Source organism: Oncorhynchus keta, chromosome 8 (genome assembly GCF_023373465.1).
Source record: "Oncorhynchus keta strain PuntledgeMale-10-30-2019 chromosome 8, Oket_V2, whole genome shotgun sequence".
In the NCBI taxonomy this organism is placed as follows: Eukaryota; Metazoa; Chordata; class Actinopteri; order Salmoniformes; family Salmonidae; genus Oncorhynchus; species Oncorhynchus keta.
This window is the reverse complement of record NC_068428.1, coordinates 18,217,348-18,241,802: the sequence shown is the minus strand read 5'-3', so window position 1 is coordinate 18,241,802 and position 24,455 is coordinate 18,217,348. Positions and strand designations below refer to the sequence as shown.

Genomic DNA, 24,455 nt, shown 5'->3' with positions numbered 1-24,455 from the left:
ATTGTCCAAGATGATCAAAGGCTTGATTGTTAATGCATAGAAACAATAAATATTGTTAAGTGATAGGACATTTTATTTATGTATCAAAATAGCCTACCCTAGCGGGATATCAAGGTTAGGCCTACTTGTTTAGAAATGTGAGAATATGCACTCCAGCAACAGGCTAGTTGGTCAAATATGCACATATTCTGGACAATGTAAGCCAATTCTAATTGGGGTTTCTAACTTTCTCTACACGTTTTCAACCTAGTGCTAGCATTTCAGTCACTTATGATACTGTCACAAAAACCATAATTTGTTGGACCATCAAGTTATTAGAATACAGTATGCTTATTAAATGTATTTGCATAATGGTCACCACATGAGGAAACCGTTGTTACAATGTCTAAGTCATTACGACAACTCTTCTGTAACCACCTCATTGACTCCAAGTAATAAAACAGATGCAAAATAACAACAACCACTGACAATACTGAGCAGAATTGTTTTTTATTGTATTGTTTTCACTGTCAACTGACATTATCTGCAGATAAGCAAGTATCCATGTGGCCCCTTTCCATGGACAAAACTCAAAGGACAAAAAAACATAAGCAATACAAACACCTTAGTTTTACAGTACACTCTGGGGCACTTTGAAGGGATTGTGCAACATCATACACATTATATAGCAGCTGCAGTGTAACAGTGCTGGGACTGACTATACTGTGGATTACATTGCTAAATTATAATCAGGCTGTCAGAGACTTTAGATAGCGGCGTGTCAAAGTCACAAAATAGTAGATGGTTTATTGTCACATACACCAGATAGGTGCAGTAAAATGTGTGGTTTTACAAGGTCAGCCATAGTAGCACGGCACCCCTGGAGTAGGGTTACGTGCATTTGCTCAAGGTCACATTGATGGATGTTCTACCTTGTCGGCTAGGGTATTCGAACCAGCAATCTTTCGGTTACTGACCCAACGCTCTAACCGCCAGGCTACCATATGGTGTATTGCACATACACTACATGACCAAAAGTATGTGGACACCGCTTCAAATGAGTTGATTTGGCTATTTCAGCGACACCCGTTGCTGAAAAGGTGTATAAAATCGAGTACACCTCCATGCAATCTCCATAGACAAACATTGGCAGTAGAATGGCCTTACTGAAGAGCTCAGTGACTTTCAACTTGGCACCATCATAGGATGCCATCTTCCTAACAAGTCAGTTCGTCCAAATTTCTGCCCTGCTAGAGCTGCCGCAGGCAACTGTAAGTGCTGTTATTGTGAAGTGGAAACGTCTAGGAGCAACAACAGCTTAGCTGCGGAATTGGTAGGCCACAGAAGCTCACAGGATGGGACCGCCGAGTGCTGAAGTGCGTTGTGCATAAAAATAATCTGTCCTCGCTCTCAACACTTACTAGAGTTCCAAACTGCCTCTGGAAGCAACGTCAGCACAGGAACTGTCTGTCAGGAGCTTCATGAAATGGGTTTCCACTTGGTGGTGGAGAAATAATGGTCTGGGGCTGCATTTTATGGTTGGGACGAGGCCCCTTAGTTCCAGTGAATGGAAATCTTAACGCTACAGCATACAATTACATTCTAGACGATTCTGTGCTTCTAACTTTGGGGCAACAGTTTGGGGAAGGCCCTTTTCTGTTTCAGCATGACAATGCCCCCGTGCACAAAGTGAGGTCCATACAGAAATGGTTTGTTGAGATCGGTATCAAAGAACTTGACTGGCCTGCACAGAGCCCTGACCTCAACCCCATCGAACACTTTTGGGATGAATTGGAACGTCGACTGCGAGCCAGGCCCAACATCATTGGGCGAACTCTCTAATGCTCTTGTGGCTGAATGGAAGCAAGTCCCGGCAGCAATGTTCCAACATCTAGTGAAAAGCCTTCCCAGAGAAGTAGAGGCTGTTATAGCAGTAAAGGGGGGACCAACTCCATATTAATGCCCATGATTTTGGAATGAGATGTTCGATGAGCAGGTGTCTACATACTTTTGGCGATGCAGTGTAAATACTGTATATAATTAGTTCAGTTTGGATGTACTCATTCTTAATTAGGGACAAATAAGAATGAGTGTCTATGCAAGGATTCCATTTAATAACATTATTAATTTCAGTGGTCTTTGAAATATCAAGTGCTTGGTAAATGGAATACGTCTTAAGTAAGATAAATAAATAATTGAGACATAACTACATTGCTATATAAGATGTAATAAGTTCATTATCAAAATTTTAAAAAAGCAATGAAATGTTATGAATGTCCATATAGAAATGGTACTTCTTCCTTATTCAGAACTAAGTCAAATGCTAGAAAAGAAAGGAAAACATCTGTCAACCAAATAAATATTTTTTCTCGTCATAAGTAGTTAAATAATAACATTCGCTCTGACACTCAAATATGAATAATTATAAGCACATATCCTGCAGGAAGCAGGATAACATATAAACAAACGCCTGTGGATTGGATCTTCTGATTAATGATTGGGCGAGAGGAATTATTCCTGTTAAAACAAAGGAAATACAAGAGCCAATATAGTGGTTTAGAAATGTGCTGGGAGATGGCTACTGGGCATAGTCCTTAAAGACACAGAGTGAACCTTCCTATGAAGGTTTGGAGATGTTTGAATTGTGATGCTACAGTCATTATGACTCATGTTTGTGCTTCATCATCCACAGCATTCTTAGTATTTCCACAATATCCCTCTAGGTGGCGCTACTATACCATTAGCTACCTATCTCGGCAGAACAATTATCTGTGCCATGTATTCAACAAATGTATCAATGTTTTAACACTTTCAAAAGCATTCATGTTAGTAATATACAGAAAAGTAGACTGTGCGTGTTGCACATTTGCCATATGCCTTGCACCTTGTGTGTCATATTTGGTCCATATTTGTACGAATGGCTTAAATCTCAAGACAAGAAGTAACAATGATCATCCTCACAGGCCAAGGCAGGTCAGAGATCCTACATTCTATGCTCCCGTGTGGTTCTGTATAATGCCTTAAATAGGTTTAAATTAAGCACCACTTCATGAACCAGAGATGATGGTGATTGTAGAGACAGTAGTGGATCATCAAGCAGAAGAAGCAGGGGGACTATGGGAAGTCTGAAATGTGTATTTGGGTGCTTATAGTTTTACCTGTCTGTAAACAAATCATGGCTCAGCTAAAACCACTACAGTAAAAACATTATCATAATAACACATTACAAGATACAATCCAGAGAAAAGGGAGATTTCAAGTAACCTCAGGAAACTTTGGAATGCGCTGTAGGCATCCGAAATGTTCAGTAGATTGTTAAGCGACCTCTTTGGGTTACAGTGAGGTCTCCTGGGAAAAGCTGACTGATGTTTCCATCTTGGCGCCATTGGTTGGCTTGTCTGATAGGCACTTAGTAGTGACCTAAGGCAAGAGGAGAAAGATATCTTTAATTAAAGTCTTACATAGTCCTTTCATGAGAAGAGTCTTCTCATCACTCAAGTGGCTAGTAACAATGGCATAAGCCAATCACTGTTCATTAAACCAACACAGTGAGGTGCATAATCACAGAGCCAAATTCTAGCATCATAGGGCATCTCAACTGCCTGAAGAATATTTATTAAAAGGTTTTATTTTCTTTCACTCTGCTCTCTGCATGATACAGTTTCACATTATACAAGCCCGGCAGAAAGACTGTTCTGTCTTTTGATGTTTACCGGGGTCTTGATGTGGGCAATCTCATGACGTATGAGACAGCATCAAAATGGCTGTCAATGTGAAAGAACAAGCAGACTAGTGACCTGACCTCTGTCGTGTGATACATCATTCAAGGAAAAGGTCACAAGTGATTGAGGGGTTTGACCTTTCAGCAGAAAGAAAAAAGAAAAGAGAAAATCTCTCTGAGGGAAAGGGAGAGAACGTGACTTACTGCTTGAAGAGTTTTGTTCTCAATGCCCATGTTGACATTGTTCCTTTTCAGTTCTGATTTGATTAAGGCTGAAACAAACAAAATAAAGTAATTAAGAGAGCCTCAAACAATATATAAACATAAACATTTGTGGCGTAGCCTTCATAGCATTGTTATGTATTTTATGGTTTTCTATTGTATTCTCAGTCTGTTTCCGTTTTCATAGCAGAAGGTGAATCATATGGAAGACATCCATACTCCACAGATCAGAGCAGAACAGATCAGAGCAGGGAACCAACCAACCTGTGAGAAAGATACCCAGGAAGATCCAGACACAGAGGAACAGGTTCCCAGCCAGGGGCCTATAGTTTGTTGTCAGTTTCCCCTGGATCAAAGTGAAAAGAATCCCAAAGATCTGAGGGAAGAAGGTGATATGAGAGTGAGAAAACATTGAGACACCTGTATTTTCTCAAGGGTGTACAAGCATTATACTGACTGACAAAAAAAATTGTCTTCCCACTTGGCAGAGAAGCTTAAAATGTATGAAGAATCAGAATAGAAAGTATATACTGTGTGGATATATACTTGTTTGAAAATGGGTGTGGTTAGGGTAAGGTTACACAATATACGGTGAAGAGGAGGACACATTTTGTGTTTTGTATGAGAATGCACAAAAGTATTTACCTGAAAAAATCTCTGGAGGCAGTCACACACAAACAATGAAAAAGACTTGTGATTGTTAGCACGTGTTTGGGGCTTACCTGTGCAAAAGCATTAAGGAGACCAGAGGATGTCCCTTCTGATTCAGGATATGTAATTTCAACCCCAAACTCAAAGCCAAGCGGAAGGTAACCTGTCATGAAGAACCTACAGAATGACAAAATCATATCAGTGAACCATGGCTGCCCTCAGGGAAAACAGACGGCTTTATCTCGATGCCGTTGTTTTGGTTGAACATAGCCTCTGGCCACCACATAGGTAATAAAGTGGCATTGTGCGTGTGACTGTTTAACTTCAAAACATACAAGAGCAAGAGGAACTGGTGACAAAATAAGCAACGACAAGAAAAGGAGGTGCCTGTTTTTTAACGCCATACTGTTCACTAGATCTTCCTGTTGGCACATTGTGCAACACTGGCAATTACAACTTTATTACTTCTTAATTATAATTTCAAGCACTTATTTACAACTTTAGAACAAACCAGGTCGTCATTGTCGACAAGAACATGTTCTTAATTGACTTACCTGTATAAATAAAGGTGAAACAATAAACAAATACAAAGAAGGGTTATCTTACCCCAGCACCCCAGCAGTGAAGAACACCAGGTAAATACGGTTGAGGTTCAGAGTGAAGCTGAACAGCACCATACCAATGAAAGACAGGATGTACACTATCAGAGTGGTCATTCTGAGGAACAAGCACAGGACAGAACATCGTTGGGAATAAAACTGGATGTTCTATACAGAGGCTCACAATTGAAGAGGGAAACGGCCGGTAATCATGGGCAGGGAAAATGTACAACGTCACTCTTACGTTCATCATTCTCTCTATGTCTCAGGGACTTACTGCACATAGCCCATATAAGTTGACTTTGTTATGAATGACTTCAATAGCTTGCTGAAAATGTCACTGATTCTAACCATTGTTTTCATACCCAACCCAGCACCTGTATGAATAGCATATCAGAACACAACACAGTTCTCCAGAGGATAATAAGTTAAGCAGAGGGCGACTTTCAGAGCAAATGAGAATGCTGAGTCATGTGAGAAATCTCCCTAAATCTGATTACTCAAACTGCTTTGCATTAAGAGTATGTTACTACAAACCTGTGTTAATTGGATCTGAACTGGCAGGACATCATTTTTGGAACGTGCAGCAGGCTGCTTATCTAAAGGATGAGTTGGAATTCATACACTTCAGTTTGTCTTTACAACACTTCCCTTTCTAGTAACCGCAGAGTACTGTATGTCCACAAAAAAGCCACCGCAGCGCACAAAGCCTCCAGAAATAACCGTAAGGTTTTAGATAGACATACTGTAACAGCCTTCTGCAACTCACAATTGCATCATGTGCAAGATAGTTTAGTAACTGTGTCACCGAAGAATGCAGTGATTTATGTCACTGGCAGTTAGGCTTGGGGACGGTACCTACTTGTAGGTTTTGGTGTGGTCCAGCCACAGTCCACAGATGATGGAGCCCACCATTCCAGCCACCACCAGGGTCAGGCCAATCCTGCCTGCATTCAGCTCCTGGTTCTGGGGTGAGGAGGTTGATGTTAGTGGAGGGTACAGCAGGCTTTTCCTGGGACATGCGTCCCACTATCATATTTGCATGAATGGCCACCCACCAAAAAAGGGCCACCACTCATCAGAAAAGCCATTCCGTGACCCAGGAAACAAAACTGCAAAGTTTCAACATCATTACATAGATAGCTTTTTGAATATGTGGTTCAAGACTTGTAAAAGTTAAAAATTAGTTCAATATTATGCATCAGAGATACAATTTCGAAATCGCATTTTGGGTCATTTCTCCCAGCAACATTATGAGGTTGACATGTCACACATTTTACACTGTTCATGCTTACAGAAAGCAACATATTTATCGGAACAGAGGAATCCCAAAATAATAAAAGATTAGAAGTTGTTTAAACGTGCTAAATGAATTTTTCTCAGACAACAAACCAGCGCTTTTTGTAGCTGTCGGCACCTTGAATGTTTTGTGAGCTGTATTAGCTAGCGAACGCTGTGCTGTATTTAGTTTGGCTAGCAGGAAAAACAAAGCAATGATGGCCTTGTAGGCTAAATATATCTGCCAAAGCGACTTCAATTAACTGAGAAAACCAATGCACATGGTTGAAATATATTTCCTTATTTCAGGGTTCATCTGGATCAGTGAAGGACGGGTAAATGTGTTGCTTAACCTTATGCAAGGGCGAACACTGAACGGACAAATAGTTCTCTGTTCTGTGTGCCAGTGTGCAACAAAAGTAACCAAGGTGAAAAATGGCAACGTCAGAACGTTGCTAGGGAAATTACCCTGTGATTTCGATGCTAAATATAGTAACTTTGATTAAAGATTGCAGTTTTACACGTTCTGAATGAGACAGTGTTCCTGTTCATAACATTATCTATATGTTTGATGGGTGGCTCATGGACTAACATGGCTAAAACGGAAAAACTCACCAGAAGCGGGCAGGCAGAGCAAGCAGAGATAGGCGAATGGAAAGGACAGGACAGGCAGAACAGTGACTACATGCTAGCAGGATAGTCCATAACTCCAATCATCTTTGCTGATAGGGATGTTTGGTTTCCATACATGGATGAATTGGTCTAATTTAACATGTATGGTAAAGCCTCAACCCATAGCTACCTCTTCCAGTTCAAATGAGCTCTAAAAAACTGTTAATAATGACAACATTTGTATTGTTTCTTCGTGTGTGACTGCAGCGCCTGCGATAAAACGCAAAAATAGAGACACTTTCTCACTGAGCGAGGCGTCAAAGCAGACAACCCACCCACCCGCAGTTGGGTCATTATAATTCAAAACAATGCATTCAAAAATAGATCACATACACCCCTCGCATGCTTGCCTTTGGTGAGTTTAGGCCATAAGCTAAAACTGGAGGCTCAAGAGGACACCAGACAAAAAATGGCCTGGATGCATGCATACTTTAGAAAGGACAGCCGCACGCTCTAGGAGCTCAGATGCAATACTTTAATAACCAACGTTCGACAGCCAAGCTGGATGCACGTACAGTATAACCTTAAAGCTGGTCACATGGTCTGTCGGTTTAGGGGGTACAGTTCAGGGATTTCTGGAAAGTCTGGTGGGAAAGTGATGTTTACCTCCTTTGACATTTTACAGTGAGAGGAGGCTGCTACTAGAGTTCACGGAATGTTGCTTGTCTTTCAGTCTTCCAACCAACCCTGACTGTCTCTCTCCTCCAAGGGTAGCAGGCATGCGTGAAAAGTGGTTATGAACTACAAACAGGAGACAATGGATTTGTGCCCTGTCGTGGTTTGAGCTCTCATTTAACTCCATCTGTTTACAGAGAAAGCCTTTTCCATTAAGTGTGTTACTTTTGTGCCGTTCCAGAGCTTGTGTTTGATCTAGCTATGCATGTAGTAAATCAACCCATCAAATAATCCTGATTTTCCGTAATTGGAACACACATTTAGTCCTCCACTTACCTCGTAACAAGCCATAATCATCTGATTGAGAAGTGTTGACACAGAGTAGAAAGAACCAGTCATGATACCTAAAAGAAAATGTATTTATTTGACAGTTTTATCCCGGCATAGTGATAAACTTCAATAATCTGTATAGTACACACAAAACCATTACGTTTAACTGAACACCAACAAAAGAAACTCAAATTCAAGAAAGGATTAGCTAATAACCGGACTGAGCACTGACTGAGCAGTCAGTCTGCCTTGGAGTGTATGGGGTTAAAGACGGAAGGATCTCATAATGAACAACTATGCCCAGGAAACAATCAGTGGAATGGACAGAATGCTACAACAAGAGACGTTGAAGGACAGCAGACAGGATAATTGGCCTAGCCCCAGATCTGTGTGTGCTTTGGTCAACACCTCAAACTTTCATTGTCATGTCATAAACTTTGTGACGACAACAAACACAATAGATGAGTTAGCTAAAGCACAGACCTGAGTCCAGGCTACTGGCAAGTAGTCAGGTGTCTCACCATAACTTTTCAGAAGCTTTAGGTCACTGCATGTAATACAGAAGTAATACCATAGTTATAGTGTAGTTACAAGATAAGGTGTAAGATAAGGAAAGATTATAAATCAGGTGTCTCACCATAACTGATGAGCAGTAGGATGAAAGGTTTGTTCTTGAACAGGTTGATGATGGACTGTCGGTAGGAGTAGTCTTCAGGAGCACAGTCAAGTAGGACAGCCTGAGCTTGGCTGGGAGGTAGTGGGGGTCTGTCTTCCATGACTAGGAGCAAAGAGACACAGACAACATCAACACATTTGTCTGGAAAGTAGTGGGGGTCTGTATTTTATGCCTCGGAGAGAAGTGGCATAGTCAACACTAACACTGTATTTACAGTTTTACAACATAATGGACAAGTGTTTTTCTGTTTCTTGCTTCAAAAGCACTCAGTAGCATATGACTGCAATGACTCCTATGCAATCCTGGTTTACAGTGGTATGTTTGAATGGTTGGTATGTTTGTATGGTATCCGTAGCCTGTGGAAAATATAAGTGCAGTCATCTGGACCTATGGAGTTTGTTGCTACAGTGACTAAGATGTGCTGTCCACCGGGTGCATTTCTGCAGAGTACCATTCCAGATGGCCTGACAAGGCTCGTCTCAACTGAATTACCAATTACAGTCAAGATGAACAGAGCAGTGGAGACTACAGCCGTCCCATAAAACATAACGCTGATGTTGTGTCCCATCAGCTCTATGTCTTCCACGGTGTTGGGGACCAGGACAGGGGGAAGCAGGAAGCCAATAGCAACGCCCAGCTAAAGAGGGATCAGACAAATTCATCAATGTCACACATACTCCATCAAAAAACAGAAATGTCATTTTTATACAGCAGTAAAACATGTACACAGCATTAGCCTGTAGCGTTTACAATGTGATTAGGCTAAAGGATTCATTAGGAGACCCTCATCACGTGACTCAATAGGCCTACACACCTGGTTACCTAGCACGGCTGTTGCACATGCGGTAGACACCTCCTTCGGGCCAAACCACACTGATGCAATCCTAGAGGGCAGCCCGAGGATGAAGACTTGGGCTACGGAACATATTATCTGTGCAGTCACTGTCACACCGAAAAGATCGGGCCGGACGCTGGCGCATTTCACCCACGCACCGACGCAGTTCAAACCCGCGCCCATGAGGGCTGTCAATTTCAGTCCTTTTTTATCTAGTAACCATGTTGCGGGGAAGATCAAAGGCACATACGCGACCATGTATACAATTGACAGCCAATCGATCTTGTCGCTGGATACATTGTAGAAGTGGGCGAAAATGTTGGTGATGATGCTGTACTGGATCCATTGAAATGCGTTGACGAGGGAGTAGAGGCTGAACACAGCTAAAACGGCGAATCTTCTCCAAAAGAGCTTAGTTTCGATACATTTTTCATCTCCAGGAAGCATAGCCTGATTCTCATCTGGAGGTATCTCCTGTTCCAACGCCTTCGAGTCCAGTTCTGTCAGATGTGCCGCTCCATTCGTTAGGTCGGAGTACTGATCCCCGGTTAGGACTACTCCGTTATGCACCGGCGTCTTGATGTCTATTTCAGATGCGTTGTCAAGCCGCAAATGCTCCTGTACTAACTCGCCAGCCACCATGATGCTGGGCCGACGTTGCCTATCTCTCTATACCTTATAGTCAGGAAGTACGTTTACACAAAATAGGGCAGAGCCAACATTCAGTTAGTAGGTAATACAACAACTATTCATACCGTTTAGAAAAGTCCCTTTAAAAATGTTGTTGGCTATCTGTATTATTGGCTCTCATATAAAGCGCCTTCTTTCGCATGGTAGTTTATGTCGGTGGCGCTTTAGTGGATGCGCAGGGGATGGGGGCAGGGTGCATTTACATCACACAACTCACACATGGAGGCCTTCCGATGATGACTCTGACCAATCAAAATGCAGGATTTGGAGGGCTCTCCGGAGGGAAGGTGTTATAGTAGCCCTAACTCTACAGTACGGTTATATTCGCACCGGTCTCTATGCATGGTAGATGAAGAAAAAATATTGTGATAATAATTTGCTGTTTATTCAAATAAACTGCATAATTTCCTAAATAGCATTGAGGTTGTTCAAAGGTGGTATCGTTCGTTAGTGACACATGGTCTCCTCAATTATCTCTCCCTAATCCTAATCTTAGTTAAATCCAGTCGGCCTGCCGAGCCTATTGGGCACTCGCACTAGAAAGCTAACGTTTAGACAATGTGTAATGAAACCATCCACCTCAATGACATTGGCCTAAAAAAATATATTTGCTCGGTTAATTGTAGGCCTTAATAGCTACAACAGATGTATAGATGGGATGTTACACTTGTATTAGGCCAGGGGTCTTCCAAACGTGGGTCTTCAACTCATCCTCAGATTTACCCATTTTCAAAAGGTTACTTTTCAAGAGCCACTGGCACACGTAACTCACTTCCACCCTATCATTAGGAATTATAATCATTTAGTAATTGTAAATGTAGTAATTGAATTGGATCTGTACGATGTCACAGTTAGCTTTGTTGCGCGAAATTCTCAGGTTTCTAAATCCACGGAGGCCGCAGCGGGGTCTAGAAGGCACAACAAAAAAGCGCCCATTACAACACCTCGTTATACACCACATAATTTGGCTGCTATTTGCTATAGCGCAGTGGCGACCCATCATTCAGGGCAGGTGGAGCAGAACCCCAGCTGTTTTAGCCCCACCTGTGTAGCTATATATATATATATATTTGGCCTGTTTTGCATGTTATTTTGGCATTCATCTGTGTCACATATCAGTTTGCTAACAATGTCAAAAACAAAATGCAGTGCATTCTGAAAGTATTCAGACCCCTTGACTCTTTCCACATTTTGTTACTTTACAGCCTTATTCTAAAATGGTTTCAATCGTTTTTTTCTCATCATTCTGCACACAATACCCCATAATGACAAAGTAATTTGAGGAAATGTATTGCTATGCAGACGACACACAATTAATCTTCTCCTTTCCGCCTTCTGATGACCAGGTGGCGAATCGCATCTCTGCATGTCTGGCAGACATATCAGTGTGGATGACGGATCACCACCTCAAGTTGAACCTCGGCAAGACGGAGCTGCTCTTCCTCCCGGGGAAGGACTGCCCGTTCCATGATCTCGCCATCACGGTTGACAACTCCATTGTGTCCTCCTCCCAGAGCGCTAAGAACCTTGGCGTGATCCTGGACAACACCCTGTCGTTCTCAACTAACATCCAGGCGGTGGCCGGTTCTTGTAGGTTCATGCTCTACAACATCCGCAGAGTACGACCCTGCCTCACACAGGAAGCGGCGCAGGTCCTAATCCAGGCACTTGTCATCTCCCGTCTGGATTACTGCAACTCGCTGTTGGCTGGGCTCCCTGCCTGTGCCATTAAACCCCTACAACTCATCCAGAACGCCGCAGCCCGTCTGGTGTTCAACCTTCCCAAGTTCTCTCACGTCACCCCGCTCCTCCGCTCTCTCCACTGGCTTCCAGTTGAAGCTCGCATCCGCTACAAGACCATGGTGCTTGCCTACGGAGCTGTGAGGGGAACGGCACCTCAGTACCTCCAGGCTCTGATCAGGCCCTACACCCAAACAAGGGCACTGCGTTCATCCACCTCTGGCCTGCTCGCCTCCCTACCACTGAGGAAGTACAGTTCCCGCTCAGCCCAGTCAAAACTGTTCGCTGCTCTGGCTCCCCAATGGTGGAACACACTCCCTCACGACGCCAGGACAGCGGAGTCAATCACCACCTTCCGGAGACACCTGAAACCCCACCTCTTTAAGGAATACCTAGGATAGGATAAAGTAATCCTTCTCACCCCCCTTAAAAGATTTAGATGCACTATTGTAAAGTGGCTGTTCCACTGGATGTCATAAGGTGAATGCACCAATTTGTAAGTCGCTCTGGATAAGAGCGTCTGCTAAATGACTTAAATGTAATGTAATGTAAATGTATTAAAAATTAAAAATGTAATATCACATTCACATAATTATTCAGACCATTTGCGCAGTACTTTGTTGAAACAGTGATTACAGCCTCAAATCTTCTTGGGTATGACGTTACAAGTTTGGCACAACTGTATTTGGGGAGTTTCTCCCATTATTTTCAGCAGATCCTCTCAAGCTCTGTCAGGTTGAATGAGGAACGTCGCTGCACAACTATTTTCAAGTCTCTCCAGTGATGTTCGATCAGGTTCAAGACCGGGCTCTGGCTGGGCCACTCAAGGACATTCAGAGGCTTGTCCCGAAGCCACTCCTGCTCTGTCTTGGCTGTGTGCTTAGGGTTGTTGTCATGTTGGAAGGTGAACCTTGGCCCTAGTCTGAGGTCCTGGTGCTCTGGAGCAGGTTTTCATCAAGGATCTCTCTGTACTTTGCTACATTCATCTTTCCTTCGATCCTGACCAGTCTCTCAGTCCCTGAGCTTAAAAACATCCCCACAGCATGATGATGCCACCACTATGCTTCACCATAGGGATGGTGCCAGGTTTCCTCCAGACGTGACGCTTGGCATTCAGGCCAAAGAGTTCAATCTTGGTTTCGTCAGACCACAGAATCTTGTTTCTCATTGTCTGAGAGTTCTTTAGGTGCCTTTTGGCAAACTCCAAGCGGGCTGCCATGTGCCTTTTACTGAGGAGTGGCTTCCGTCTGCCACTCTAGTATAAAGGCCTGATTGGTGGAGTGCTGCAGAGATGGTTGTCCTTCTGGAAGGTTCTCCCATCTCTACTGAGGAACTCTGAAGCTCTGTCAGACTGAACATCAGGTTCTTGGTCACCTCCCTGACCAAGGCCTATGTCCCCTGATTGCTCAGTTTGGCCTGGCGGGTAGCTCTAGGACGAGTCTTGGTGGTTCCAAACTTCTTCCATTTAAGAAGGATGGAGGCCTCTGTGTTCTTTGGAACCTTCAGTGCTGCAGAAATGATTTGGTACCATTCCCCAGATCTTTGCGTCGACACATTCCTGTCTCGGAGCTCTACGGACAATTCCTTCGACCACGTGGCATGGTTTTTGCTTTGACATGCACTGTCAACTGTGGGACCTTACATAGACAGGTGTGTGCCTTTCCAAATCATGTCCAATCAATTGAATTTACCCAAGGTAGACGCCAATCAAGTTGTAAAAACATCTCAAGGATGACCAATGGAAACAGGATGCACCTGAGCTCAATTTCGAGTCTCATAGCAAAGGGTCCGAATAATTATGTAAATAAGGTATTTCTGTTTTATTTGTATTTATTTATTTTAACAGTTTTTGCTTTGTAATTATGGGGTATTGTGTGTAGATTGATTAACCATAAAAAAAAATGTAATCCATTTCAGAATAAGGCTGTAATGTAACAACATTTGGAAAAAGACAAGGGGTATGAATACTTTCGGAATGCACTGTATATTGAGTTAATAAAGCTGCATACAAACGTGGTCTCTTTTTTGCTTTCTTGAATAAGGCAGGTCCAAAATGCAGGTGTTTCAGCCTAGCTCGGTGCTTTTTGTGGTTGAGGGGCAGCCATCAGAAAATACAACGCATATGTGTTTGTAATCTTCTCTAATTGCACAGTGATTGGTTGAGTGTTCTATCACTCATGGGGACACTACGTCACAACAGAATCTACAGCGCGAGCTAAGCAATTCAAGCCCCCTTAGGTGCTGCCATAGATTTACATTCAAAGTCCCCATCCAAGAAGGCTCATTGTCCAACAGATAAATATCATTGACCAACAGATAAAATTATGTGAAATCACGTTATATCTACCTTAGCGTTGATTGGACTGATCATGCCAACATCATACTTTCAAAATATTAGCTAGCAAGCTTGACAAGCAGTCATCATCATGAATCCAGAGAATGTGTCACACCCTGACCTTAGTTATCTTTGTTTTCTTTATTATTTTGGTTAGGTCAGGGTGTGACAAGGGTGGTTGGTTTAGTTTTTGTATTGTCTTGGTGTTTTTCCCTGTCTAGGGTTTTTTGTACATCTATGAGGTTTTGGTTTGTCTAGGTATATATAGGTCTATGGTGGCCTGAATTGGTTCCCAATCAGAGGCAGCTGTTTGTCGTTGTCTCTGATTGGGGATCTTATTTAGGTTGCCATTTTCCATGTTGGTTTTGTGGGTTATTGTCTGTGTGTAGCTGCATGTCAGTTCTCGTGTCACATAGCTTCACGGTCGTTTTGTATAGTTTGTTCAGTTTTTATTCTTCATTAAAAAAAGTATGTATTCTTATCACGCTGCGCCTTGGTCTCCTCCTTATGACGAACGTGACAGAATGCTAGACTTTGATGACAAAATTTGTCCACAAGAAGGACCGCCGTGCCACCTTCCTGTTCAAGTGAGCATAACACAATCCCAAAAATGTATTGTATGCTGCTACATACATGATTTAATATACCAGGGAGATATGCATACTGTCGCTAAGAAATTAATACTAAGTGTATGTTGTGTAGTAAACTATTAGTAGCCCATGTGTCTCACCCTAATAATTTGGTCCCTCTCCCCCTCAGAACTTTGCCTACTGTTCTGAATAAGTGGTGCACATATAGCCTATTTTAGAGAAATGTAATCTAATATTGTAAAAGCTTTCATTGTCTGCTCATTTTCCCCCATTATATATTGTTCTGACTTGGTGTACAGGGATAAAACTGTAAGAGCGACCCATGTTCTGAATTCTGTCACTGTACATTTCAAAAGTCTTGAACAAATAGTTATATTGACTACGTCCGTCTTAACTTGCTCCTCGAAATTACGGCTTGCCTCTAATCCGCTCATTGTTCCCTCATGGCATAGTTTGTACATCTCAATTGTTATAGGCCTATTGCTTATATAGGTCTATCTCATTAGTACTGTGTTGTATTGATAGATTTAGGCCGTGTTGGAAGGATTTAATTGTTTTGCTTGCTTTGTGTTATAATTAGCTCATGTGATTTTCTTCATGAGGAGGGGATACTATATAATGTTGTTGGGTCTGTTACCATGTGACAGTCTCTTCACATTCAAATATATGTTTTCAACAAAAAGTTCAGTAATATGACCCATGTAATTCCAGTTGATATAGCGAGGGTTGTTTTGTTTGTGCAATGCACTGTGGGTCGGTATATTGTCTTTAAAAGTGGATCATATTTTCCGTCCCTTTTAAACCACATAGGCCTGATAAAATATTTCAAATGGTCGGCTATCTGCGTCTCTCTCTTCCTCTGTGCTGACTTAAAGAAGAGTAAAGTTAAGGCCTCAACATCTTGCTGAATCTTCTGTACCAACATCTCAGAATTTCTGTGTCCATTTTGAAAGTGCAGAACGAATAGGCCTACCTCGTCGCAGCACGTTTGCATGCACTTGCTTATACTTGGAGCTAAGTGTTAATGGTACAAGAACAAACTTTATGAATTTACTCAACATAAATGTACTAATGTTTGTGTATGGTGCAAAAGTCAAAACTCTATGTTGGCATTCATTATTATTGAAGGAGAATGTGATTCTTATCGACTTATCCAAAAGTAGTCAGTAGAAACCACATTTGTTTCTGCAAGTCAGGCATATCAGCTATGATTTTTTTTAAAGCAGTAAATGAGGCTGAATGAACTGTTTCGCTGCCAGACGAGGCTCTGCTGATGGCCAGGTGTAGCCATAGTAAGGAGTCACTCCATGGTGCTGAAGGAAAGCTCCACTGTCAGGAGAGCATTTTGTACTGTAGGCCTTAACAGTTTTTGGCCACCGTTTTTCACCGTTACAGCAATTCATTTTTTTGTGTGTTTTGTTGTGTAGTGGCTTTGCTGGCATGCATCTAAAAAAAAATGTTGAGTTTGCCCCACCAATATTTACATGCTGAAATTACCACTGCTACAGTGGTGTTAGAAAGCTTGGTTATGGGAATGAACAGAGAAGATACATTTTGACTGTCATTTGCAAATCGTCTGCGACTTCAAGTCACTCCAGGGCAGAGACTCCGGAGCAACGGTCCGTTTTCTAGGTGTGAAGGAGAGTCGGACCAAAATGCAGTGTGTAGATTGCGATCCATGTTTATTCAACTAACGTAACACGAATCTAAATACAAACACTACAAAACAATAAACGTAACGAAAACCGAAACAGCCTAATACTGGTGCACATACACACAGAACAAGGACATCAAGACACTAAGGACAATCACCCACGAAACACTCAAAGAATATGGCTGCCTAAATATGGTTCCCAATCAGAGACAACGATAAACACCTGCCTCTGATTGAGAACCACTTCAGACAGCCATAAAATTAACTAGAACACCCCACTAGCTACAATCCCAATACATACACACCACATACACAAACCCATGCCACACCCTGGCCTGACCAAATAAATGAAGATAAACACAAAATACTTCGACCAGGGCGTGACACATTGATTGCTGATTTTATGTGTGACCATAGACATTGATGTTAGTGTCTGCTGACTGTCAGGATTTCTGGATTATGCGATGACATGTTTTTCCCACCATGAACGTGGTCTTTAAAATTCTGCTCAAATTGAAACCATGTGATGGCTAATAATAAAAACTCATGGATAGTGACATTTTTATATTTTTTAAGGGCCACCTGGTATGACCAGAGGAGCAAAAGACCCACATTGGCCCGAGTGGCGCAGCGGTCTAAGGCACAGCGTCTCAGTGCAAGCGGCGTCACTACAGTCCCTGCTTTTACACCTGCATTGTTTGCTGTTTGGGGTTTTAGGCTGGGTTTCTGTACAGCACTTTGAGATATCAGCTGATGTACGAAGGGCTATATAAATACATTTGATTTTATTTTATTTTATTTTATTTTATTTGAATAGAATCCAGGCTGAATCACATTAGGCCGTAATTGGGAGTCCCATAGGGCGGTGCACAGCTGACTGGTGTGTTTACGGGAATATTCAATCTCTCCCTATCCCAGTCTGCTGTCCCCACATGCTTCAAGATGGCCACCATTGTTCCTGTACCCAAGAAGGCAAAGGTGACTGAACTTAATGACTATCGCCCTGTAGCACTCACCTCTGTCATCATGAAGTGCTTTGAGAGATAGGCCAAGAATTATATCACCTCTACCTTACCTGCCACCCTAGACCCACGTCAAATTGCTTACCGCCCCAATAGATCCACAGACGATGCAATCGCCATCACTCTGCACACTGCCCGATCCCATCTGGACAAGAGGATTCCATATGTAAGAATGCTGTTTAGTGACTATAGCTCAGCATTCAACACCATAGTACCCTCCAAGCACATCATTAAGCTCACGGACCTGGGTCTGAACCCCGCCCTGTGCAACTAGGTCCTGGACTTCCTGATGGGCCGCCTCCAGGTGGTGAAGGTAGGAAACATCACCTCCACTCCGCTGATCCTCGACACTGAGGCCCCACAAGGATGCGTGCTCAGCCCCCTCCTGTACTCCCCGCCTCCAACTCAATCATCAAGTTTGCAGAAAACACAACAGTAGGATGCTTAATTACCAACGATGATGAGACAGCCTACAGGGAGGAGGTGAGGGCTCTGGGAGTGTGGTGCCAGGAATATAACCTCTCACTCAACGTCAACAAAACAAAGGAGATGATCGTGGACTTCAGGAAACAGCAGAGGGTGCACCCCCCTATCTACATTGACGGGACCGCAGTGGAGAAGGTGGAAAGCTTCAAGTTCCTTGGCGTACACATTACTGACAAACTGAAATGGACCACACAGACAGACAGTGTGGTGAAGAAGGTGCAACAGAGCCTCATCAACCCTCACAAACTTTTACAGATGCACAATTGAAAGCATCCTGTCTGGCTGTATCACCACCTGGTACAGCAACTGCACTGACCGCAACCGCAAGGCTCTCCAGAGGGTGGTGCGGTCTGCCCAATGCATTACCGGGGGCAGACTACCCACCCTCCAGCACCCAATGTCACAGGAAGGCCAAAAAGATCATCAAGGACATCAACCACCCGAGCCACTGCCTGTTCCCCCCGCTGTCATCCAGAAGGCGAGGTCAGTACAGGTGCATCAAAGCTGGGACCGAGAGACTGAAAAACAGCTTCTATCTCAAGGAAATCAGACTGGGCTCCCGAGTGGCGCAGCGATCTAAGGCACGGCATCTCAGTGCAAGAGGCATCACTGCAGTCCCTGTTTCGAATCCAGGCTGCATCCCATTCGGCCGTGATTGGGCTCACAATTGGCCCAGCATTGTCCGGGTTTGGCCGGGGTAGGCTGTCATTGTCAATAAGAATTTGTTCTTAACTGACTTGCCTAGTTAAATACAATAAGAATAAATACAAATTAAACAGTCATCACTATCCCATTAGAGGCTGCTGTCTATAGGCATAGACTAGAAATCACTGGCCACTTTAAGGAATGGAACACTAGTTACTTTAATAATGTTTACATATCTGGCATTACTCATTTCAAATCTATATACTGTTGTCTATACTTCTACGGTATATTAGTCACTTAATAATGTTTACATACCTTGCATTACTCATCTCATATGTATATACTTTATTCTATACTATTCTACTGTATCTTAATCTGTTCCGCTCTGACGTCGCTCGTCCATACATGTATACAGTCCTAATTCATTCCTACTTAGATTTGTGTGTATTGGGTATATGTTGTGTAATTTGTTAGATATTACTGCACTGTCGGAGCTAGAAGCACAAGCAGTTCGCTACACCCGCAATAACATCTGCTAATCACGTGTATGTGATCAATAAAATTTGATTTGAATTGGCCCAGCATCATTAGGGTTTGGCCGGGGTAGGCTGTCATTGTTAATAATAATGTGTTCTTCACTGACTTGCCTAGTTAAATAAAGGTTAAATAAAAATAGACCTATGAACCAGAGGAACAAAAGGCCCATCTGGTATGAACCTGAATTAAATGGCACTTCAATTATACATACAAGGGTCCATCAACATGCACAAACACCAGTCTCCATTTTTATTTCACTATTTCATTTTCAGAGATACAGCATGAGAGAACACAATATGAATTCATTTACAAAAAGCCAAGAATTAGACCTATACATTTAGTGTGATGTGTGTGACCCAAGGAACAATCGGATGGCATTCTCTGTGCTGGCATGAATAACCATTTGAGGTGTGATTACATTGACTTGAGCAATGCACTCACAGACAAGAAGTGTGTTCTTAAGTCATTCCTGTACTGGAGAGGGGAGATATATAATACATTTAACGATTCAAAACAACCAGGTTGCTGCTTTCCATAATGTTGCACTCCAAATGATGATAACCCACATGTTTTCTGCTTCCAAGACAAGAGAGTCTGTCTCCAGACACAGGTGTTCCAATGGAATCCGTTTTGGCTCTCTGTTACAACACAGTAACAACACAGTAACAACACAGTCATTATGAGGGGACTCAACGGGAACTATCAAAAATCATGTCTGGTTTTATCACACCATACGGCCGTTTCAGAGTTTTTGCATTTGGCAAAGTGAAAGCAGCCTTTAACCATTTTTTAACACTTGAAACAAGAGCTTTGTATGCATATTAAAAGATCAAGGGGTTAGAAAAGGTAAGGGATTTCTATAACAATGAGGACATACAGTACTGAGAGATTACTGGATTACTGCAGGTTAATGAACAACTATCGCTCACCTGTTCATTCCTGCAGAGACAGCTGGAGAGAGGGAGAAGAAGTACCCTGCCTGCACTTCTTCCACGGCCACTGATGCCTTCTAAAAACACATTCATCACTTCAGCAGTCAGGCAGTCCTCTTATGCAATTCTGATTTTAATACACCCACACTGTTCTTTCAGAGTATCTATGGTGACCTTTGCAGCTGATTGGGAATGGATGTTCCTGCGTCACAGAGGAAATGCCCTCAACTTTGGTTACACAACAAGAAACGGTCAGGAGAACTACAAATAATAACGCACCGTAATATCCAGTTACAGTGAGACATTCCATGCAAAGCCTGTTCTTATCCCTGCCAAGGACACTGCTCATTGCACTTGCCCACAATCTGATAACATTCATGTAATGGCGTGTCTAGTACACATAGCATTATAGATCAAGGCACTATCCACGATGAACTAATACTGGCAAAGCTCCTTGTACATTTGTATTTGCTTGTTGAAAACAGTCAACTGCTCTTATCTATCCTGAAAAGTGGGGGCATACCAAGGTGTGAAGTCAAGACCAATCTGTAATCAAAATAATAAAAAGAGACAGTTTAACAGACGAGGGTCAACAAAAAAATATCAGAAATGTCAATGATTCAGTCTATTGGCAAAACATAACCTCAGCACAAATCTGAAATGGGCACTGGGCAGTGCAAAGTAGGAAGGACCCTGCTTATTGTAAACCAGTTGAACAGTGGGTGGTTAGCCAAAGGTTTCCCAGCCCGTGCCAAAAGTCAGTCAGTCCCACACAAAAACACATGCTGGGAATGTTCAGCTAGAGCGCCCTGTCCCCACCAGCTTACCCTGCGCTGTTATTGAGACATTGTTGACTTTGTCCTAATACTTGCCTCTCTGGGCTCCACCAAATTAACATTGTGAAAAATGGTTTATGACAGACATGCATTCCTTCCAAAGCTCATGCAAAGGATATAGATCATGTAGGGTATCCGCAGGCAGGGTGAATTGTTAGGGATTTAAGAAGTTGTTCTGTGAGAGTTCACATACAGTTTAGCAAGCGGGAGCTCAGGCTTAATACGTCTAATTTGTTTGCTTTACAGAAGTCACATCATCTTACAGTTTTTACACCAGAATATGACATGTGTGTTTAAGCATGGTGCAGAGCCAGACAGACCTGCTGCATAGGACTGGTGATCTGATAAGTGGCTTTTCCATGGAATTCTATGAGTAGGCCTACAGTACAGTATATTCGGGAAGTATTCAGACCCATTGACTTTTTCCACATTTTGTTAGCTTACAGCCTTATTCTAAAATGGATGAAATAAATAAAAATGTCCTCATCAATCTACACACAATACCCCATAATGCAAAGCAAAAAACAGGTTTAGACATATTTGCAAATTTATTACAGATCAAAACAGAAATAGCTTATGCAAATAAGTATTCAGACCCTTTGTTTGGAGACCCAAAATTGAGCTCAGCTGCATCCTGTTTCCATTGATCATCCTTGAGATGTTTCTACAACTTGGAGTCCACCTGTGGTAAATTAAATTGATTGGAAATTATTTGGAAAGGCACACACCTGTCTATGTAAGGTCTCACAGTTGACAGTGCATGTCAGAGAAAAAAACAAGCCATGAGGTCGAAGGAATTGTTTGTAGAGCTCCGAGATAGGATCGTATCGAGGCAAAGATCTGGGGAAGGGTACCAAAACATTTCTGCAGCATTGAAGGTCCCCAAGAACAAAGTGACCTCCATTCTTAAATGGAAGAAGTTTGGAACCACCAAGACTCTTCCTAGAGCTGAGCAAACTGAGAAATCGGAGGAGAAGAGCCTTGGTCAGGGAGGTGACCAAGAACCTGAGGGTCACTCTGTCAGAGCTCCAGAGTTCCTCTGTGGTGATGGGCGAACCTTCCAGAAGGACAACCATCTCTACATCACTCCACCATTGTAAAGTGGCCAGATGGAAGACACTCCTCAGTAAAAGACACATGGCAGCCCACTTGGAGTTTGCCAAAAGGCACCTAAAGGACTCTCAGACCATGAGAAACAAGATGCTCTGGTCTGATGAAAGCAAGACTTAACTCTTTGGCCTGAAGTGGACGGGTGGGGGAGCAGACGCTGACACCTAGGTCTGGCAGGCTGGTTCGATGAGATCGTGGACTGACCTGGCATTCTGCGTCGAGGCTGATGTCCAGTGGGTCTGTTCGGGGGTCAACCCCCAGGTCGGGGAGCGGGACGATCCATACGGTTATGGTGAAATGCCTGAATCATCTCTGGGTCGAGGATGTCCTGGTCGGGGGCCCAGGACCGGCCTTCAGGCCCATATCCTTCCCAGTCCACTAGGTAGTGGATGCGACCTCTTAGGCATTTGGAATCAGGGATGGCCTGTATGGTGTAGGCAACTTCCCCTCCAACGTCCAACGGTGGGGGCACACTGCAGGTAGAGACTGGAGGATGAAGAGGACTGTAGGTGACCGGTTTTAAAAGAGACACATGGAAGGACGAGGAGATTTTATACTGACAGGGTAACTGGAGGTGATACGTGACAGAGTTGATGAAATGGGTTATCTTAAAGGACCAATGAAGCGAGGACAGAACATTATGCAGGGGAGGCAGAGCCGGATGTCTCTGGTAGAGAGCCACACACACGGTCCAGGGTAAAAGAGTGGCGTAGGTCGGCGGCATATGTTGGCAAAGCATTTCTGTCAATTAGAGGCTTCCTGCAGATGCCGGTGAGGGGTCTCCCATACACACTCACTACGCCGAAACTAGTCGTCGACAGCTGGGACAGTACCAGGCTCCACCTCCCAGGTAAATATTGGGGGTTGGTAACCAAGGACACACTGAAATGGAGTAAGGTGGAGGGATGAGTGCATGGGTGAGTGATTTCTGAGCGTATTCGGCCCAGGCCATATACCGGCTCCAGTCGTGTAGCGAGGCAGAACATTGTTGGCGAAGGTACTTCCCTATTTATTGGTTCAGGTGTTCCGTCTGCCCATTGGTCTGGGTGTGGTACCCGGAGGAGAGGCTGAAGGCGACCTCCAGTCGGTCACAGAAGGCTTGTCACACCCGGGAGACAAACTGGGGCCCGCGGTCAGAGATGATGTCCTCTGGAATGCCATACAGACAGAACATCTGCTGGAACATACACTCTGCCAATTCCATGGCAAATGAGGAAGAGGAACCAGACACATTTTTTAAAAACAGTCTACTATGACAAGAATAGTGGTGTTACCAGAGGATTCAGGAAGGTCTGTGATGAAGTCAACAGCTATAGTTGAAGTCGGAAGTGTACATACACTCAGGTAGGAGTCATTAAAACTAATTTTCAACCACTCAACAAATTTCTTGTTCACAAACTATAGTTTTGGAAAGTCAGTGCAGACATCTACTTTGTGCAAGTAATTTTTCCAACAATAGTTTACAGACAGATTATTTCACTTATAATTCACTGTATCACAATTCCAATGGGTCAGAAGTTTACATACACTAACTTGACTGTCCCTTTAAACAGCTTGGAAAATGACCATCAATGACACGGGGAGGGGGGCTGGGCCTGGAAACAGAAGAAGGGGGAGACACAGGCTTAATCCTGGACACATAGAAAGTAGGGTGAATACGGAGGGTATGGGGTAACAAAAGACGAACAGCAGTGAGGCTAATGACTCTAGAGATGGGGGACGGGCCGATGAAATGGGGGGAAAGTACATGGGACTCCACACAGAGGGGCAGGTCCCGGGTGGAGAGCCATACTCTCTGCCCGAGCCGATAGCATGGAGCAGGGGTCCGGTGGCAATCCGCTTGTTGCCTATACCTGGAAGTGGTCTTCAACAGAGCGGCCCAGGCTCTCTTCCAGGTACGGCGACAGCGGCAGTTGAACATCTGGGCAGAAGGATTGCTGACTTCCTCCTCTTGTTTGGGGAAGAGCGGAGGCTGATATCCCAAGGAACACCCGAAGGGTGAGAGACCAGTGGCAGAGCAAGGAAGGGTGTTGCAGGAGTACTCAACCCATACCAGTTGCTGACTCCAGGTTGTAGGGTTGGCGGCGACTAGGCAGCGAAGTCCTGGTTGGCTTGTTCTGACTGGCCTTGTTCCGACTGACCGTTGGACTGGGGATAGAATCCGGAGGACAGGCCGGCCGACGACCAAATGAGCATGCAGAACACCTTCAAGAACCGGGACGAGAATTGCGGTCAGAGACCATGTCCACCAGGAGACCGGTGCGCCTCCCGGACCTGTTTCCCTATACCCCAGCTGAGTG

At 43.5% G+C, this 24,455-nt stretch overlaps 1 protein-coding gene and 1 long non-coding RNA gene across 2 annotated transcripts; both read right to left on the bottom strand.

The window, feature by feature from the left end:
- Nucleotides 1-473: 473 nt before the first annotated feature.
- Nucleotides 474-10,449, bottom strand: LOC118386923 (feline leukemia virus subgroup C receptor-related protein 1-like). Its single transcript, XM_035774929.2, has 10 exons — nt 9,558-10,449; nt 9,236-9,380; nt 8,705-8,845; nt 8,074-8,141; nt 6,035-6,138; nt 5,180-5,290; nt 4,645-4,750; nt 4,187-4,298; nt 3,905-3,972; nt 474-3,399 (listed from the first exon to the last, which is right to left on the bottom strand). The coding sequence occupies exons 1-10, from the start codon at nt 10,218-10,220 to the stop codon at nt 3,313-3,315; spliced, it is 1,605 nt and encodes a 534-aa protein (XP_035630822.1). The 5' UTR covers nt 10,221-10,449; the 3' UTR covers nt 474-3,312.
- Nucleotides 10,450-19,499: 9,050 nt separating this feature from the next.
- Nucleotides 19,500-20,537, bottom strand: LOC118387196 (uncharacterized). The gene is made up of 2 exons (XR_004826362.2): nt 20,207-20,537; nt 19,500-19,915 (listed from the first exon to the last, which is right to left on the bottom strand). It is a non-coding gene; the product is annotated as an uncharacterized LOC118387196 (long non-coding RNA).
- Nucleotides 20,538-24,455: the final 3,918 nt, after the last annotated feature.